Below are 20,782 nucleotides of genomic sequence, written 5' to 3' on the forward strand. Positions count from 1 at the left end.
ACGGCTCATCTTCAGTATTGCATCACCTCTCGTTTTACGGAAATAGGAATGAAAACTTCTACGACGAATGCTAAACTCCAGGTAGTCACAAGAGATATATAATGTCATTAAAGCTATATATTACTTTTCTTTTAGCATATTATATACCTCCAACCAATCTTAAAACGAAATGCTTACTATGAAAGGCAATACTTATGTAAAACGTTGCCTTGGTTTGTAATCTTACAGTGAAATCTAGTTGTTCCATAGGCGCATTATTTTTAACTTCCTTCTTATGGAGGCTTTATTAGAAGAAATGTAATCTGACCAGAAGCCATTTTCCAAAAATAGCTAGTATCCCAAACTCCAATCTTTAGGGAAACCATAGAAAAGTGCAATCACAAAGGCTGCAATGCTTTGAAGCAATATTAGCAGAATCTATTTAGAAGATTTAAAACGGCTGTTTTGAATTACCACATTCTACATCTCTCGTTAGCGGTAATTAATCTTCCCTCACTGCAAAAGGATCGTTGCACACTCATGAGTGAGCTCTACCTGGACCCATGAGAAGCTTATCAAGAAAAAGGTAGTGGCCCAATCACCACTCTTCTAAATATATTTTCTATACAAAATATCTTCAAGGTATAATCCTTAGTTATTTTTACAGTACTCTATGATTTAAACAACACTATTCAGTAAAATAGCAAGTGTGTGAAACCGCAACACCACACGGGATGGGCACTCTGCCGTTTTGCTAGTGTGATCGATATTAGGACCAGGAAATGTTCTAACACGCAAGCAAAAATATTCCATAGTTTTTGAATCTGGACTGTACACGTCATGGTTTTGGCTATGATTTGCAGCACACTCGTAAGATACACAAATATCTTTATGCACATTTCAGTAGCAGAATGGCACTTGGCTTGCTCTAAGAGAAACAACAGAGATGCAACCGATGATTTTAAGAAAGACAATGTCCTTATTTGCATGCTGAAAATCTGGTTGTGTCCCCCTAATCCAGGCACATCCATTCATTGTGCAATCTGTCGATGGGTAAACAATAGTGCAGGATTCATCTCAGTGGGATCTGGCCCTTTGGTCTAACCGAAGTCAATTCTAGGTCGATACTGAAGTACCATAGGGTAAGACTAAAAACAAGAACAAAAGAAAACCAACAACAAAAACAGACAAGAAAACATGAAGACATAATTCATAAAAAAATACAAAGAAAATGCAATTAAAGATTGCTTTAGGAATAGACAGAGCTTATCCCTAAGACACACGTATATGGCAATCAGTTTTATTTAGATGTAATTTATTCTATACATTTCAACAGTTAAATCCATATCTGTACTTCAAATCTATATTTAATCTCTAAGTCAGTTATAGTTGTAGTTGTTATTAATATAAAATTCCTGTATCTGCTTTTATGTGTTTCATGATTTGTATGTTTTTCGTGACATACACACTAGGTGTGCTCAGACAACTCCACTTATCGCTGCGTTGCTGTGTTTGAGGAAAAGCAATCCTGAAGTGTTAAAACAAAGTCCCTTTACAGACGATGTTCTTTGATTGATTGTTATGTGCGCAGAGGCTCCACAGCTATGCTAGTAGCCAACACTAGTTAACGGGAGCCAGGCTACTTTGGTATTAAAAAGGAAAAAAAAAAGGGGGGGAAAAAGATCAGGTCAAAATGCTGCCCGTGGATTTTGTGAGAGATGAGGGTTAACTTCTCCCCCAGATCCAAACTCCTCAACTGAGATCTAGTGATGCATTTTTATTAGTTCTCACTGGAAAAAAAAAAAGGCAAACCAACAGCTTGGATCCCCAAATTGGACAAAACTGTTGTGGAAGGGGAGGCAGAAAGGGCTGTGGAAATTCCTGGGCACTTGTTACCGGAAGCTGTGCTTTACTAGATGTCTTATTTCTCAGGCCGTCAGCATTTCATATCAGTTTGAGGTTTTCCTCTTAACTTCATTAGGCTACTGGAAGTTTTCTATAGCATAAAACCCAGGAAAATCCTGTTGTCTCAGCAACCGCGTGGGCTTAACTACCTCTCTGCCACAGGGCAGAGGGACAGAGCTAATTCAAGGCTTTTTTTATTGCAAATTCAGAATTATAAAGAATTATTACAAAAGTTATCGTTAAAACCAGGAATATTTTACTGCATCCTTCAAATGCAATGCAGGTGAACTTCAGTGACCAAACCAGAAAGATATCACTGCAGAGACCTGTACGGCTTAATAGGCTTTCCACGCCACAGCAGTGAAAGTGCAATCCCATCGAGTTTTGGGGATCGCACCGGCTGGGAATTTACAGACTGGAGGGCAGAGAAATCAAACCATTAACCCAGAGGAATTCAACAGCAGCAGGAGCGTCTGGGAGAGAAGACAGGGAGCACCATGTGTAGTCGGCGTGTGCCATTAACAAACCTATCTTTGTAGGATCATAAATTACTTGGTCTCTGATTTTTTTGCATAGGATATGTCTACCATATTATTTAAGTGCTATTTTACATTTTTTTTTCACTTTGATTACAAAAATTGTCTCTAAAAGTACTCAGCTCTAATGGGAAGTGCAGACGGGCAGAGACAGAGCAGTCACCTCACAGAAACCGCCGGGTAAACCAGCGAGGCTCGGTGGTTTTGCAAACAGAATTACAAACCAACCGTATAAATAAAATGCACTACGCTGGAACAGTTCTGGTTATTGAAGTCGGCAGGACTGCAGTAGGTCACTCCCCTCCACAGTGGGGACTGACCCTCTAGCATTAACTGTGATTTTTTGCTCAAGCAAAAATATTATTTCAAACTTCCAAAGTAACTTTTAGAAATTAGTTCCAAACAGAATTCTCAACGAGGAAACCAAAATATTGTTTCCTACAGGTATGAGCCAGTTTGATCACGAGACTTAAAAATAAACTTCAGTTTGCAGGTTCTGGAGATTTTGGTTTGTTATACGCCAGAGATAAGGCATTATTCCATTTCTAAATTTAAAAGATGTGAAAGGAATATAATATTAGAAAAATATAACATTTCTTTACTCCATTAAAAAGAACATATGAATTGTCATAAAGAGATGAATCCAAAGCAGCCTCTTTGGATTCCCACTCTGCAGCTCTGATCCCAACGCTGCTGGTTGGAAGGATGAGGTGGGGTATCAGCCTACGAATGCCAGCTCTCTAACAAACAGATAAACGGCCTCATGGAAAGTAAAAGAAACCCCTAAACCTTTAGAATGGACTCTATTTATTCATTCAATGAAACTTTGTCTGAAGGAACGAAAAAGCTCAGGCCTTACTCATAGAGTTTTAGCACTTTGTCGGTGGAAATTATAAAAACTCCACAACATGGGCTCCAACGGAAGTGCCGACAGGAGCCCGAGGACTGTAGTATGTACAGTTGTGAGTGCCTCTTACCTGATAAAAAGTGCCATCCTCTGAGCAGACTTGCGAAGATGAGCAGTTCTGACACCGAAACTGCGAAGGAGATGATTTTCTGATCAGATAAGAGGCATCCACAGCCGGACATATGCATTTACCATTTTTTTATTTTTTTATTTTTTTTTTTTAATTTTCAAATGTAAAGTTTAAAATTAATCTACTTATTTAAAACAGGAAATACTTCTCTAAGGAATAAATGGATATTTTCCCTTTACTACTCTACCTCTTGTAAGGTCCAAAGGTGTGCCAGTAAAAGCTCGTGGTGAAGAGTACCAAAGATAGAGACAATGGATTTACTTGATCTTCATCCAAAAGCAGAGATTGTTAATTCATTACCATCAGAACTTCTGTTTTCTAAACAGACCCAATGTAACTGGGTTTATCCCCTGTAATTTTTACAGCTTTTAGTTTGGCATCTCTGACTTCAGGGCAGTGAGTTAAAACTACATAAATGAAACCATGACCACACACCTGACTATACTCCGTGTATGTAAACACAACTTATACATTTAATCAAGAGTTGTCGACTCTTACATTCACTTAATGTTAAAAATGATAGTTCTGGGATTTTTGAAAAACTGTAACCAGTACAAATAATGTCCCTTTTGTCAAGATGACGGTTACTGTTGCTTCTAAACCAAGGCAGCTGCCAAAAGCCCATCTGTAGACAGTGGCTGCAGCGTTACGTGTCCTGAGAGAATTCCGTTATCACTAAAGCTGTTGCCTCAACATCTCCCAATAGCACAGCCAAGGCTAACGAAAGCAGAGGATGGGAAGCCAAACAAACAACAACTGCTTTCACACCAGTACTGAAAAAAATACTGCTTAAAGTTTCCTTATTGCTCCGATACTGGGGTTTCAACAATCACCAAATTTCAGTGCAGTATCACTTTCAAAATGAATGAATACTTGCCTATATACGTTAACTCCCCTAATTCCTATCAAAATCTATCTTTCTTTTATTCTGTCTCTCTCTCTTCATATTAAGGTAAAACTTTAATAAACTTGTGAATTTTTAACTCCACAGCGTGCTTAATCCTCTGTCTTCTCTGTCCGTGCCCCAGTGGTTTTAATTCTGAGCACTTGGAAGCTTAAAAAAAAAAAAGAGTACTGAGAGTTTGGAATTTTTTACAGCTCAGTAAATTAACAGATGTCCAGTGCTTAGCCTTAGCTGCACCCCACTACAGCCTCCATTGGTAGTGACAGACCACAAACCAGCAAAGGGTGAGGAACAATCAACAGCCACACTCAAGCAAAAAGAAAGAGAAGAAATAGAGATACGACATCTAACAAAAAAAAATATTTAAATATACAAGGCAATTAAGGGCTACTGACTACCAGACCAGAAATAAAAGTTAAATATTGCAATTTAAAATATAATCATGCATCAAGGAAAACCCATTTAGCTGTGTTATCTGGCTGTGTGTTATACAGCATCTCAAAAAACCATGGGTGCAGTATAAACAGAAACAATAATAAAACAATTACAATTCTGCAATAATTTTTCAGTGTCCCTTTCATTTCCCTGCCTGAATACAACAGATTCTTAATAAAGAACTGCTGGGTGCAGATCCCCCAACTATTGCAACTCAAAAGGTCACTAAAAAGGAAATTTGCAGAAAAAGAACAAGCGCTTGGTTTTCAGATGCTTGACTCAAAACTCCAAGCAGAACTTGGGTGTAAACTTTGTACACCTGCTGGTCTGAAGTTTCAGAATCTGCTCAATAAACGTGCTGCAGGGTCTCAATCACAGGGTGTAACATCAGAAATCCAGAAAACATGCAAAATGCATGTTTAAATATAAATATCCTTTTAAATATATGGATATTTGGAGGGTCACAGAATGTATTTCGGGCCAAGTCGTGAAAGCATGTATACTCTCTATATTAAATACACCAAAACATCATTTATTAATAATGTAACAGCATTTACGTTTTCGCCTCTTAGTCTCCATCTCGTCATGTAGATGAATTCCATCGTGTGATCCTTCCCCATGATCTCTCCGTTGCATAGTACGTCCAGCTTAAAATACAACAGAACAAACAGTAAGACAAAGGGATTCCAAATTTTAATGTCTAAAGGAACTCCTAAATGAATGTCTGAGAGTTAATCCCACTACTCCTACCATTATACAATAATTCTATCAGATGTATCTCAAACCTGGACAAACAAACCATACTGACAACATGCGATTTTGTACAGTGGTATTCCACTTGGGTTTTTCACTTTTGTGTTTTCCGGTAAGGTGTGGACATAAGAAAGGCTATGAAACTGGGCAGGAAATCATTAGAAGACACTCTCCCTGTATTCATCAATACCACATGCCATCTGTTTGAAGACAAAGCCTTCTGCTGCTTTTTGAAGGCTTTCTTGCTACATCAATGCTCTTTCAAACCCAAAGATACAAACCCCAAATACTGTAATTTTCAGTTTTTAAAAATAAATGATAAAGTAATTTTTAAAAATAACTATAAATTACAAGGAAAATGCACTTCTGAGTACACAAACATGATCCTTCATTAACTGAAGGACTAAAGACAAAAGGAAAAAAAAAGCGATGATGTCACTGTGAAAAATGACTGGTTTAAACTGTCTTGTAGCCTCTTACACTGAAAACGTTTGAGAATTCTGTCACTGCTCGAGCCGTAACACTTTTCTCTTTTTAAAAGGAAAAAAAAAATGCCAAAAGTTGAAGTAAGCAGATACTACATAACACAAGCCATTCAGAAACAGAGTAAATTAACATAATTAACAAAAGCAAATGACATCAAATGGCTGGTCAGCACATCACAATCCCGTGACAAACTCCTGGCAGAGGTAGGATCTCGCACTCCCCAATCATTCTAAAGGTTCCGGTGGTACCGCTCCTCACCTCCTCCCAATTACTGGGTAGTTTCGTACAGCTACAGAAAATGCAGCCGCAGAGTAATCTGGTGTATCTCTAGTTGATCTCTCCTTTTCTGCAGTACTTACTAGCCCCAAACTGTATTAAGTGACTTTTTTTTCTAGCCACATGGAAAGAGAAAGCATTTATTTTTTAGATAAAAATACCCTCCACAGGATGCAGCACAAACTGAAGTTACTAGAAGTGTATGAGTCCCCTGATCAGCAACTTCAGTCACTGCGATAAAACGATCACTTCTCATTTCAGGGCAGAAAATGTAACTTGGAAAATCAAACAGTACTTAGTGATTGAGCTAAAAAAAAATATTCCTCAAGTTCAAATATGATTAAACTTCATAAAAACCTAATACTTTGGAGGGAAATAAAAATACAGGCAACATTATTTCAAATGTACCTCGTAAGAACTTGGAAGTTTTAATTTTAAGCTGAGAAACTTTTTGATCGTTCCCACGGTCACTCGAGTAGAACAGCGGATAAATTTCTTCATTAAACCCTAAAGCAACAGCAACAAAACAGAAAAAACATGTTAGAAATTTTGGAGCATGTAAGCAATCTTTAGTACAAGAACAGCTGTAATTGATATTTTTTTTTCAAGCAGTAACCAATTTTACTGCACTCTCTCCATTCATAATGGCACCATAGCTTCATCTCTGTTCACCCTTTTTTGCAAAATTTACAAGATGTCAAACAAGTTCATTTGACCCATCTCTGGTTCTAAAGAAATTTCCAAACGACACAAAAGGCAGGGAAGAAGAAAACCCAAACCCACCAAAACCAGCAAAAGCCCCAGAAGAACCCAACTAATCTAAGTGTCTGTGTCAGCAACACCCGGGTCAAACAGATGGGACGCTGCTTAGAATTTCTTCAGTCCCCCACAGAAAAAGGAAGTTAACACATCCTCAAATAATCTAGGTAAAATACAGGGAAGCTATAAACCCTAGATGTGATCTTTTATCACTGATTCTGCGATCCAGAACCTGATAGTTTTGATTCAGCAGGAAATCTGGAAACCTGAGACTCCTCCATGGCGATGGAGACATGGATTTCTTACTGTGTATGGCATAAATAGGCGCTAATAACACATACACACGATTTCTTGCTGAATCAAAACCTTCTTACTGCGCAGGAACTTCCAAAATTATACATGTAACATAGCACACAGAAAACAAGTAGTGTGTTATTAGACAAATTTTTAATATTTTTTTAATTCCTGTCTCTGTAATTTAATGTCATTAAAATCTAAGAGCATTTCTACACCATTTCTTCTACCATTAACTAATCTTGCTTTCAGGAATAGAACCAAATATCCCTAATTCTTAAAGCAGCAGTTGGCAGGCGTTACTCTACACATTTTACAGATAGAAGTGACCTGTCCCAGGCCACAGGTTACACATCAGGCTCGGGATCAGGGTTACAGCTCAGAAGATCTGGATCCTATCATAAATGAAAAGCGGCTTTGTAAGACAGTGTTCCTGGAAGTGTGGGCAGCCCATCTACAGCTGGCTTTTTAGTGCCATCAAGGCTGTAGACTACAAAACTGTAATCCATTAAAAAAAATAAAAATCCACTGTCACGGATGGATTTCTGTATGGAATTGTATTTTCTTTCGAAATTCCAAGATGCATTGAAATGCCTCAAACAAAAGGACTAAATGAGTGTGGAAGCGGAGACAGGTCACCCTGTTAAAGTTTACGGTCAACGGTTATAAAATGCTGTGGTGCCTGGAAGGTGTTGTAACAGCAGCACCCATTGTCAATTATCATCACTACTCACTTTGACCACGTTGTCCCCCGACTGCCCGTTGTTGCGCAAGCAGTCCAGGCAGATGGCAATCTGTGGGTCGCTCCTGTGATAGTCTTTGTCATCTTCATTTTCATCACACTCCTCGTCTACTTTGGGTTTATCAGCTTTTGGGCTTTCGTCTGCTAAGTATAAAGATCGTATTACTTAAGTGTAAAATAATTAAAAGTCACAGTAGCAACAAACTTGTATTTAAAGTAATACTTCATTTTCAAGAGTTTATTTTTTAACTTCATACGATTTTAATTCAGTGCATTCTTATATTGATCAATTTACAAATCTCTGAAGACAAATTTTTACTATTGAAATTTTAATGTAATATGCAAACAACAGATTTCTACGTAACAGAAAATAATTAGGCTGATAGACCACTACTCCTGTTTGTGTCCTGTCCAGTGATTAAAACCCTCAAGATCACTCAAAAATGTACAACTACTCTTATGGTGTGGCAGGTCACTGCCAAAAATACTGCTTTTCAATAAACAGTGGAATAACTAATCCCAACATTTGTATATCAAAGAAATCAATTCCTCTGAATTGTCTGCCACAATAACCCAGTGGAGACAAGTTCCTGAAATGAACTAAGGGAAGAGAAAACTTTCACCCATGTTTGACCTGGTCTAAGTAACGTCACTGTAAAAATTCCAGGTGTCTCTCTCCAGAAAAACTTTATAACTAAGTAGCCATATACTTACTTATTCCTCTTTAAAAATAAAAAACATAAAAAAGAGGAATGTTCCCCATTTTTTTTGGCAGAGCACATCTATGCTATGGAAGGCAAGGATACAGTCACTAACAGAGCTGGATATATCTGTAGTTATATCTGTAGCTACTTAAAAGTATATTTTGAGAGTTAGAGCCTTCCTCTTATTCACAAAACAATCCAATCCAATCACTCATTACATTTAGTAACTGATCTCCATTAGGTTTACCATTAAATTATGGGAGGAAGCCAAGAACCAGAAGAATAAACTGATTATAAGTCACATTCTATAGATTTGCAAATTATATATTTTTTCTATCTATTTATATAGCAGAAAATAGTTTTCCAATAAATGTCTATATAACTAAAAATATTTTCTAAGTATTTTTAAAACTGAATAGGTATACGCTACACAGTATGTTGTAGTAAACTAACATGATTTCATCTAAGATGTCCTGCAGTTCTTCATTTATTTATATGACAAAGAACCTTGTCCCTTATAATGGATGCCAAATGCAAATCAACAAAACTAGTGAGAAAGAAAATGAAATGTTATGAAGTTGAAAAGATTTATAAACAGTTGAGTGCAGAAGAGTATTGCAAGATGTTTATTTGACAGCGATCTTTTACTAAAAATAGCTATTTCTTTAGTTTAGCAAAGCTTTTAAAAAATTCTTAGAGTGCCCAAATGAAATAGGCTACAATATCAAAACCTTGATGTCAAATTAAAGGGACATAAAACAGTTGGATGCAGCCCTCAGTTAGCACCTCAAAACTGAGCTCTCAAAGTTCATGGGTCAACCACAAAACAAAAAAAAAAAAGAGGAAAGGAAAAAAAGAAAAAGCATTTTGGAATCTCTAGAAACCAATTGTTTAGCATGTGTGGAAAACCGTTTTACTACTTGTCATAACTAATTCTTGACAACCTCCTACGTAACAGCTGGTCAAATTCAGTAACGGAAAATAATCTGTAACAAACTCACGTAGCTCTGCATCTTGCTGTATTAAGAAAATTAAGAATTCAAGTAGAAAACTGCATGAGTGCGGAAAGTGAGAGCTCAGGGTAATGCGAGTAAAATAATGGTAAAAAAGCCAGTGTTTGTAACAGAAGTGGTTAATAGATGTGCAGCAGTTACACAGATCTGTTATGAATTTCTCTAGTCCCTCTGAATTCAGTAAAACCAACGTACACGCAGCAGCGTTTGAGGGAACGGGGCGTAACGAGTAACGTCACTGAACAAACAGATCAGAGAGGAAAACAAAAGCATCACCTTGGCCGTTTTCTTGAGGTTTGTTTTTCTTCCAAAACTCGATCTCTCGCTGCAGTTCCTCTAGTTAATATCAAAGAACAGTCATGTGAATTTTTAAATCAATGCTACAGGTATATCCTTAGAAACAGCCACATCCCCTCCATCAACCCAAACAGGCACCCGAAACCAAATCAAAACTTACGTTCTCGAAGTCCAGGCACAAGCTTAAATATAATTTCCTCTAAGGTGTTATCCAGCCTTGCAAAGGGAAAAAAATACATTTCACATTAAGTAGAAACTAGCATTTTTAACACAGTTTTAACCTTTAAACAAAAAAACCTTTTGCATAATAAAGTGAATTGCATATTTTTTGTAAATACTACATCATGTAAAACCCAATTGATTTTAGTTTGAGAGACAACGTGCATTAAAGCTTAGCTCAAACACCTCCTGAATTGATTTATTTTAGAAATAGACAAGGAATTTACACTTTTTAACGTATAAAGACAAAAATGAAGCAAAAGAGAAAACACATGATACTCTAACATTTTCATTGTTTGTGATTTGTGTTAGATGCAACCCACTGTGTTACCAAAAAGAACAAACTGGAAAGGCAGTATCCAATCTTAAGGTCCAGGTGACAAGTAGTGAGCACGACAATTATAAACTCCATTGCCATATTAAGTGTTCGAGTCCTTTGTAATAAGGCTGTTATGGAAAACTGAACGGACTATTCCCTGCTCACGACAACATGGACAAACCTTGGCAGGATGAGGAAGGCCATGGAGCATCCTGCTGCTCTGGCCAGACAGCTCTCGGCACAACCCAACTCCTTTCAACCACTGAAACCTGCCAGGAGTTTGTCCACTGACAACGTCCCGAGCACGGGCACCTCCTCCCACACCCTGCCTCCCTGCCTTCTCCATACCACCAAGAATAGCTATTATGGTCCCCTCCAGAGGACACAGCGTGTTTACCTTTGTTGTTGAAGCTAAAATGTTTTTCTTTTCATTTCCCTTGATTTTACCTATTCTCCTCCTCATTTAGTTCATCATCCACGTCCTCTCCCCGTCTCACTTTTCCTTCGGTTTCCTCTGTCTCTCGTTCTGTTTCATTCCCCTTTCTCTCCCATCCTCTACACCTTGGGAGCAGTAACTCCTGCTGTCCCCAGCCCAAACAGAGACCCGTCACAAAGCAGAGCCCTAAGTCATACGGTCAGAGAAACTGAGTAAAGTTTATGACTAGATTTATGAGGAGAGGCTGAGGGAACTGGGCATGTTTAGTTTGGAGAAGAGGAGGCTGAGGGGGGACCTCACTGCCCTCTACAACTCCCTGAAAGAAGGTTGTAGAGAGGTGGGTGTTGGCCTCTTCTCCCAAGGGAATAATAACAGGACCAGAGGAAATGGTCTGAAGCTGGGGCAGGGGAGGTTTAGATTAGATATCAGGAAGAATTACTTTACTGAGAGAGTGCATGTAGACATGGCACTTCAGGGCATGCTCTAGTGCCCGAGATTGTTGGTTTGTGTCTGCCTGTGTCTGTTTGTTTGGTGTTTTGTTTTTCTTTTTTTTTTTTTTTTTTTTTTTTGGTTGGACTCGATGATCTCAAAGGTCCCTTCCAACCATGAAGATTCTGTGATTATTACCCAATCATCTCATTTTGCGACTAATTCCCTATGTTCTGCATCAGTTCATGGAGACATTCACATCATAACAATATTCAAATTAAAGCTATGACTGCAACTAATTTTTGAATTGCTGCCTCTAATAAGGACATTAAAAAAAAATAAATATATTCAGCAAGTGAAAGTTATCTCCCCTAAACTATCTGAAGTGAAGCAAACAAAGAGTGTCACTCAGGAGCGCTTGCATCCAAAGAAACATGCCACCAGTAAAAAGGAAGCCTCCATGGCGTAACCACCCCAGAGCCAACCCAGTATCACTGATGCAGAATTCTGCTAAATCAGGAAAAGGAGTTCCAGAATTTACCGCTCTTCCTGGATTTTCATTTTAGAGCTCAGTGTTGAATTTCAGCCTTAGGTTAACAGCTTCAGCAGCCCCTAAGTGCTGCCAACTAAAGATACATCTAAAAAACTCACACAGTTATGAAGTTAATGGTTGGACTTGATCTTAGAGGTCTTTTCCAACCTAAACGATTCTATGAAGTTATTCAGAATTGAGCTTATAAAGTAGTTTGTAGAGTTTATCTCAAAGATCTCAGTTAAAAATACTATCTAGAGTGTCCAGCGCCATTTCTCAGAAAATGACTGCATTTTTGAGGAATGACGGGCTGGTCTCTGCAGCCAGAGCGTAAGACGTGTTAAATTACGCAGGCAACATCCAAAAAAGATAATTCCATTACACTGCTCATGTGCTCTTCTGATTATTAGTTTAGCAAATGTTTAAAACTGTTTCATCAAAGTCAAGCAGCAAACTACTAGTTATGTGCAGTTTGTTGGCAAATAAAGCCAATGACTCTAAAAGGAGTTTCAGGAAATAATCACAAAGAAAATAGCTCTTCCCACATTTCTGGCTTGTGGTCTCAACTTTTCTCACCCTTCTATCATTTCCTGCTTAAAGCATGTTATTATTTTACTAAACGTCTCCTGGATGTTTCAGAGAATGCTTTTTTCTGCTCCTATGAAATGGTCCTGTCAGAATAAAAGAAATATTTCTGAAATGCTGATGAGTAGCCTCATGCACGCTCTCCAGCACCTCCTGTGCCTCAGACTCTGACAGAGCAGAAAAATACTTATGGTAAACATCTACATAAAGCCTTTTATCCCTGCCCTTCCAAACCCGTTCAGATGATAAAGCCTTAAGCCAATGGCTCCCTTTGGAGCTGTTGAATTGAGCTTCTCTCACCCGTCCCCTTGGCGTGCGACTGACCCACGGGATTTGCTCTGCACACACTCATCAGTCATAAAAACCAAAGCAAAACAGGACATTTGTAGCAAACAATGCAACTAGGAAATAATACCAACCCTAGTAAATTCCAGATGTAAATACTTATTTTAACATTGACGTAAGAATATTTTTTCCTAAATTCTAATGGCACTGGAGTGGGAGGGAGAGAGGGAGGGAAGGGTGGGAGTGCAGGGACTGGCTTCAGCATTTTAGGAAAAGTTCTTCCACTTATGATGCCATTTCTTGATTTCTCTGCACTATACTTGCAGGAGGCTATCGCCTTTGTTTCAACATAACACCGCTCAAAGAGAATCCAGAATTTCAAGACAAATAACGGTTTAAACAAAGATGTGTTATTGTGATATTAAAAAATGCAAACTCTCAAGAAGGGCATTTTCAGTGTCGAAACTTTCATGAGTGTCTTTTCTCTGACAGCAGATTTCAATTCCAACTGGTAAATCTGCCCCTTGGAAAACACTCTGGTATTTGCATGATTCATTTGATATATTGCTCTAAGAAAAAAAAAGTTGCATGCAGTTTGGAATGCCCTAAATAGTTTGAAAGAAGAAACTCTAGAACTTAATTTCATGTAAAGAATAAAAGAGGCGTGGTTTATTTGTTTGTTTAATAGAGGTATTGAAACACTTGTTTTAATTTGTACAATATCCCCAGCTTTGCTGTGTCTTTCTTTTACCTTTTCCCCTTTTATTATACCTGATAAAACTCAATTTACAATTTATTGGGAGATTAAATATTGACAGAATTTATGGTAAAGAACACTTGATATATTTATTATGCAAATAAGCAAAAAAATTAATTCCTTTTCAGGATAAAGATACTAAGATTACTTTTTATAATTATTTTTTTGTTCTTCAATGACAGCAATGTCATCTTACCTTAACATTTCTAGTGGATTGGTCTCATGCACTTGGTTGCCACACCTGGGACAGTCATTGCTGTCTTCGAAATGTTGAACGATGCAAGTCTTACAAACTGAAGGACAAAAAGAGAAAAAACCCAGCTTAGACCAGGATCTAAATCATATTACTTGAACATGACCTGATGACACCAGCTAACTACAGGCAAAGATAAAACAGTATTGTTTTAAAGCAAATAATTCCAATTCCACTTCTTGTTCTTCAAAGCCACAGTGGTTTCTGCTCTGCCAAGCTGCCGAGTCCAGCAGGACAGGTCAGACAAACACCGCTTTAAATTATGGGCTATTTTTACTACTTATAATTCTCCCAGGGTCATAAAATGCAAGACTCATAGCGTGTAGCACGTGTAAAGAGGAGGTTCTGAGGATGCGCATCTCGGGGAGCACTGGCCCCGTGGAGCCCATCCTCACTTCAGGCCGTCTGAAAATAACTTCTGCACATTATTTTCTTTCCAGCGCTGCTGCTGGCGACTGAAGATACTGTTGTAAATACTTCTTGTGAGAGAAAAGTTGACAGAAATTGCACACGGGTTGAAAGCGGCTGTTTCCCTTTTGACGTAGCACCTTCAAAAGCAATGACAGAACTTATGGTAAACACTTAATATTTGAATCTTATAATGAAAAATCAGGATCATGACCATGGCAAGTGTAACCAAACCCAACCCAACAACAATGTGAATTTAAAATCCAATGAACTGAAATTAACCCAGACAAGGTGCTACACCACTGTTGCTTCCAAGTGATGAACTGCAGGCTGCAAACGTTACTGCCATTACTAAGCAAACAGAACGCAGGCTGATGAGAACAAATACGCCTGCTATTATTACTCCTGCGTTACAGCGTTCTGGACGGAGATAAACTCCATCCCCTGTTCATTATTACTGCACCTAAACCGAAATGAGAACTGCAAATTCATCAGTAAATGAAGTGAAAAAATAAATGGCCTGTTGCGACTGCAATATGTTTTCTGCTGAAACGCCGTGATTTCTTTCATCATTTACCTAAAGAACTGCCACTCCAAAGCAGGGCCGAGACCACCGGTGCTGGGGCAGCACCAGCCAGCCCGTGGGATACAACCGAGCTGTTTCTTAACCTCAGGTTGTGAGGTGTTTAGCGCTGGCACACAGAGCCAACAACCTGTAACCACAGAACTCTTCTGATATCACAGGTCTTTTATAATGTGTTACATTACTAGACTTAATGGATTTTTGCACACACGTTCCCTAACACTTCCAGCGGGTGAGAAGTCTGGTACAGAGCAGAAAATGTGACTTTCTGTCCGTACAACATTTCTTCACTTTTCTATGTATTTTTTATAACTCATACTCCTAAAACTAAACATTTTGCTACCACACTTAAAGAATACAAAGAATTTCATCACCCATATAGAAGCCCAACAGAATATTTAAGAACACACTTAAAGTCCCAATAACTTTTAAAATAGATGTAGTTAAGATTTCTATAATTTCTCTTCATTGGGATGATCTCCTCAGAGATGGCCAAACTGCATTTAAATTTATTTATTTAAGCAACCCAGAGATTTTGAGAAAGAAGATAGTCTAGAAAAGGAAATATTCCCATGAATGGAAGTAGTAACATTGAAAATCGTATCTTGTCCATTTGTTAATGGAGGAGATGTCTTCTTTCTATTTCTGAAAAAAAAAAAAAAAAAAAAAAAGAGGACATTTTTGGAGCATGATTCCTCTATATTATTGAAGTCGAGAGCATCAGCAATTAAATGTAGAGGTACAAGGTCTGTGTGAAGTAAACCAAAGGACTAAATAGGATTAGCCTATTAAATCTGATGTCAGATAGAGTAACAGTCTGAAGCGAGAGTCACAGAATAACCACTTCCTGGATGACTTCAGTGAGAATGAAAATAGCCATATTCTGCCCAAGGAGTCTGTGAAATAGGCTCCTGCCAATGAAGCTCTTCAACTGCAGGACCTGATACCTCACAGTCCTGGTGTCTCTGGTGCTGGAGGTGGAGACGATGCCCCGCTTTGTCAGCACAAAGTGCACAGATTAGTGGCAGGTGACGACAACACTGACGAGAACCACGAAGGCAGGAATCACCCGTGATCTCACAAATCCCATTAGCTGGAGAACCTCAATCCAAAGAGTGTGGGGAGAAAAAAGGCTGAGCAGCTGGTATGACAATGACATTGTGAGGTCTAACAGGGCTGTGAACAAGGGCCATTTGGCAACTCAGCTGAACGTCGCTGAAGTAAGGGAAGGGCCTGGTTGACTCCAGACCTCTTCTGTCTTGACCTCACAGAAACCGAGCTGAGGAATAACTCTTTTTCAATGGAGACGGAGTTCCTCTTCTGCTAACTCCTATAATAATGGAAGGGGCTGGTCTTACAGCGGCATCTCTGTGGAGTCAAGTCTTTCTAACCTGACACCAATTTTAAATGATTGATAAAGAATAAAAAAAAAAAAAAAATGGAAAAAATGGTGTAAGGGTAGTTAATATCAGTCAATATTAATTTTGGAACTGATAGGCCTAAACCCTAACCTTTCTTATTTGGGAATTTTTTAGCAGGGGAGACTCTAAGAGGATTAGCACAAAAATTCTCCAGAAGGATTACCAGTGGCTTCGTATCAATAGTGGAGTGGTTTCTTATTTTCTGTAAGCAATTAGTACTCACCTTCAGGAAACATTGCCCTGTGTTTTACGAAAGCTATGTCTGAATTTCTTGGAATAGAATTCAACTCCCTTCGCTTGCTGTGAGGACCTCTGCTCTGTTCACGGCAGAGAAGGTCTCCAAGTCCATGATGAGGTGACACTAATCTGACTGCTTTGAAAAGGACTCATGATTTGTCTTATAACGATATTTTAAGCTTGGCTTTGCTAGGCTTTTTGTTTGTTAGGCTTTTTGTTTGTTTCCAAACTAGAGACAAACAGGACCTATCCAAGCTATGGCTTTCATTTACACCGAGAAGAAATTTTAAGTTATGACTGCTCAGAAGAACTCTCTGCCAGAGGACAGATAACTAACACACTTATTGAAAGTCAGATGATTGACTCCCCAAAACCTCCCACATGCTAAACATAAAGCCTGCTAAAATCCACAATAATATAACTTGGAAGAAATATTTATAATATAAACCAATCTATGGAAAGGAACTGAATTCCTCAGTCTGTATATATTTATGTGCTCTCTCGATACATTTTTTTTGAGTGGTCCAAGAAAGTGACTAACGATTAATGAACAGATTAATCTCCAGTGTTAGAGAGGTCTTTGAGCAGAATATATACAGACAAAGCATCATAAGGAACCAAGAACCTAAGCCAGTCCTATACAGATGTATTCCGTACCCCAACAAACACACAGACCTGGATCCAGTCTTCGTGCAGCCAACTCCAACCACAGGGTCACCTTGTGCTATGAACTCCCCCTTGAAATTGCAAACCAACACTGCAGTAATCTCAAACAACCTTTGCTTCTTCTCATTTAAAGCTATGGTGCTGTGAGGATTTGCCTGCCAAAACTAAATGTGATTTACCAAAGGCAATGTAAAAGTAAAAAAATACATCTAAATTCTAGCACTGAAGAATAATGAAGTGATACGTGACACTCCCAGTAGGAGTAAGATCATCAACTGGTGTTTTCAGATATGATAGCTTTAATCATCCTTTGTTATTCTCAATATAAAACAGTGAGCATTTTTCAAAGCTCATCAAAGTTTCAGACAATGGGATGAAGTCTACGTACTGGGCAAAAAGGGTAGGGAAAAAGGGAATCTTTAAACACAATTGAATTACAGATACGTTTAATTCACCATCTGTCAACAGACACACTGGCTTCAGTTCCAAAAGCACAGTGATGTTATCAGGACACCGCACCCGACCCAATGGTCATAGATGAGATGAGCCAGGCCACAGCAATACCTTTGGTGCTAGAGCCAGCACGATTGCCACCAGTTTGGGGGAAAAAATAGGGTGTCTGTACTCTGCAAAGTGTCAACATGCCCTAAAGATGACCCAAAGGGTAAAGCAGAGTCTAGGAAACCCCACCAGAAACTGCAGAATGACAGAATCACAGAATGATATGGGGTTGGAAGGGACCTCTGGAGATCATCCAGTCCAATCCCCTGCCAGAGCAGGGCCACCCAGAGCAGGTTGCACAGGAACATGTCCGGGGGGGGTCTGAATGTCTCCAGAGAAGGAGACTCCACCACCTCTCTGGGCAGCCTCTTCCAGGGCTCTGCCACCCTCAAAGTCAAGAAGTTCCTCCTCATGTTTAGATGGAACTTCCTATGTTCAAGTTTGTGTCCATTTCCTCTTGTCCTGTCCCTGGGCACCACTGACAAAAGACTGGCCCCATCCTCCTGACACCCACCCTTTAAGTATTTACAGGCATTGATCAGATCCCCCCCTCAGTCTTCTCTTCTCCAGACAAAAAGCCCCAAGTCCCTCAGCCTTTCCTCATCAGAGAGATGTTCTGGTCCCCTCATCATCTTTGTAGCCCTCTGCTGTCCCCTCTCCAGCAGTTCCCTGTCCTTCTTGAACTGGACCCAGTGCTCCAGATGTGACCTCAGCAGGGCAGAGCAGAGGGGGAGCATTTCACCCAATGCTTTGGAAGCAAACAAAACCCAGCACGGGGATCGTATTGAACATCTAACGCTTGGAGGAAGTGCCACTGAGGAAGGAGAGCTGTTTGGCAAAGCAGTACTTACAGGTGTGGAGGCACTCGGTTACCGTGGTGGGTTTGATGAGATAGCCTTTGCAGATATAGCAGGTGATGTGAGGATTGAAATCTTTCACCAAGTGCTTCCTCTGAGTAGCCATTCGTGGGGCGGGAGGTGTCAGAGGAGCAGTCTGAGGGGCGGCGATGCCCGCCGTTCAGGAGAGCTGGGGCGCTGCTCGGCACGGCTGGGCTTCTCCGGGCATTTGGCTCTGAATTCTGGAGCTCTCACTGGCAGGTGACTCCTAACTCCTGCTCCTGGGCCACCCGGGGCATCTTCCTACCTGTAACACAGGTGGGAAGAGAGAGGCCGTGAGCCGGGCGGCAGGATGCCCCGCGGGACAAGCGTCGCCATGAACTTGGTGGGGACACCCGGGTGACTCCCGGCTCGGCAGCGGCCCCGAGCCCCGAGCCCCGCCGGGACGGGTGAGCCGGGGGCTGCGGTGACAGGTGCGGGGGCCACCGGCCAGCCCCGCCGGGGGGTCCCGGGGCGCCCCGCCTTCCGCAGGCCTCGGCGGGCCCCCGCGGCCAGGAGCCCTCCCGGCGGGCGGGGCGGCCACCGGGCTCTCCCCTCCGCTCGCCCGGCTTCCCCCGTCCCTCCTCCCCGCACCTGCGGCGCCTCCCTCGCCCCCCTCGCCCTACCTGGCTCGGCCCCGCGGCCTCGGGCGAGCGAGCGCCCAGCGAAAGGGAAAGGGAAAGGGCCTGCGCCTCCCGTCCCCTCCCCGCCCTCCCTCCGGCCCTCCCCGCCCCGGCCGCCGGTCCCAGGGCGGGCGCGCAGGCGCTGCTCCCCGGCCGAGCCCCGCAGCCGGAGCCTCGGGGACCGGGGGCGGAGGGAAGCGACGGGGATCGGGACCGGGGGCGGAGAGAAGTGGCGGAGCCCCGGGGACAGGGACCGGGACGAAGCGGCGGAGCGGCCGCAGCCCCCCGCCCGCTCCCGCACCGCGCTCCCCCCGCTTCGGCCCTTACTTTAACGTAAATCCAGGTTCTGCCCGTGGAAGGGTGAAACTTACACCCCTTTTTCTACCCCCAAAGAGGAAACATCAAACCGCGGGACGAAGTTAGGCCCGAATGGGGTAAATCGACGTGTGACACGTGTGCTGCCCCCGGCCGCCACCACCGGGCCGGGAAGGGTTAAACACCCGCTTTTTGCTCCCCTATAAGCAGAAACGCACCCTGTTACCCGGGAATTATCCACAAAACTAAAGCTGCCTTAATGGTATTTTTCGACTGCACTATTGCTAGAAGATTTCTTCTACATTCCTTTTAACAATAACAGCAAAAATAAAAGGAGGCGCTTCCTATATTACCTGTACCAGTCCTATATGTTTCCTGTATTAGCTGTACCACCCCTATATATCTCCTACATCAGCTGTACCATCCCTATGTATTTCGTATATTAGCTGTACCACCCCTATATATCTCCTACATCAGCTGCACTACCATCCCGTTACCTGTGACTGTGCCGGGTCTTTGCTTTTCCATTCTGCATTTGAAATAAATACCCATTTTGCAGTGCCCCCCCCCCCCCAGCGGGGTCTCCCTTTCCTCCTCGGGGATGTGCTATGACAGCAGAAACCATTAATAACCAAGCCTTCTGGAATATCTACCCTCCAGTAGATCTGCATCTCCATCAATTCCATTGCCAGGCTGAGTCAGGTGCATTATAACTGTTATAATTAAAGTTACCAGGCACTCGCCACTGTGCTGTAAGCCTGACGCAGGGTAAGTCAACAGAATCAGCATCGTTTTTCCTGATAAAATGTTCATCTCGTATGAGATTGTTTCTCTACAACATGAACAAAAGTTTATAAAGCTAAAAAACTTTCAAAGCAAGGCGTAGTGTAATTTAACAGAAAGTTGTGTTTTGATGGTTTTGGCCTTCTGTTGCTAACCATCGTTTGCATTATTATACCATAAAGCTCAACTAACAGAGAAAGCAGGCAGCACAGACACACAGGAAAATCACAGCTGTGAAATAAAATCGGCTAGAAATTGGCACTGGCATGAAGGAGACAATTCAACTTCAGCCACTTGGATGCACAGGTTGAAGTGAAAAATACCTGGTTTGGAACGTATTACCTGACCGTTAAACACACCGAGGGAGGATCTCGTGACCAGCCTGACGTACCTCCCCGTGAGCAACAGGTTTAGGAACTGTGGTTACAGTCTTCA

The 20,782-nt window shown here is 41.0% G+C and overlaps 1 protein-coding gene across 2 annotated transcripts; it reads right to left on the reverse strand.

Moving 5' to 3' along the window:
- Positions 1-262: 262 nt before the first annotated feature.
- On the reverse strand, positions 263-19,360 carry PCGF5 (polycomb group ring finger 5). 2 transcript variants are annotated; one of them, XM_074154612.1, is made up of 10 exons: positions 19,253-19,360; positions 18,603-18,894; positions 13,879-13,975; positions 10,281-10,336; positions 10,100-10,159; positions 8,099-8,247; positions 6,720-6,818; positions 5,354-5,443; positions 3,398-3,457; positions 263-1,127 (listed from the first exon to the last, which is right to left on the reverse strand). In XM_074154612.1, the coding sequence occupies exons 2-10, from the start codon at positions 18,712-18,714 to the stop codon at positions 1,080-1,082; spliced, it is 771 nt and encodes a 256-aa protein (XP_074010713.1). In that variant the 5' UTR covers positions 18,715-18,894; positions 19,253-19,360; the 3' UTR covers positions 263-1,079. The 2 variants fall into 2 exon arrangements, with proteins under 2 accessions (XP_074010713.1, XP_074010714.1); XM_074154613.1 differs by lacking the exon at positions 3,398-3,457 and having other exon boundaries at positions 581-1,127.
- Between the last annotated feature and the right edge of the window lie 1,422 nt (positions 19,361-20,782).

The sequence above is a fragment of the Numenius arquata genome, chromosome 10 (genome assembly GCF_964106895.1).
Source record: "Numenius arquata chromosome 10, bNumArq3.hap1.1, whole genome shotgun sequence".
In the NCBI taxonomy this organism is placed as follows: Eukaryota; Metazoa; Chordata; class Aves; order Charadriiformes; family Scolopacidae; genus Numenius; species Numenius arquata.

Bases quoted from the DNA above. Each gene is read 5' to 3' on its own strand.
- PCGF5 (XM_074154612.1), bottom strand. From the start codon at position 18,714: ATGGCTACTCAGAGGAAGCACTTGGTGAAAGATTTCAATCCTCACATC. The intron at 6,819-8,098 runs GTGAGTAGTGAT...CTGTTGCTTTAG, and splicing joins CGGGGGACAACGTGGTCAAA to GGTTTAATGAAGAAATTTAT. The intron at 5,444-6,719 runs GTACATTTGAAA...TTGTATTTTAAG, and splicing joins AACTTCCAAGTTCTTACGAG to CTGGACGTACTATGCAACGG.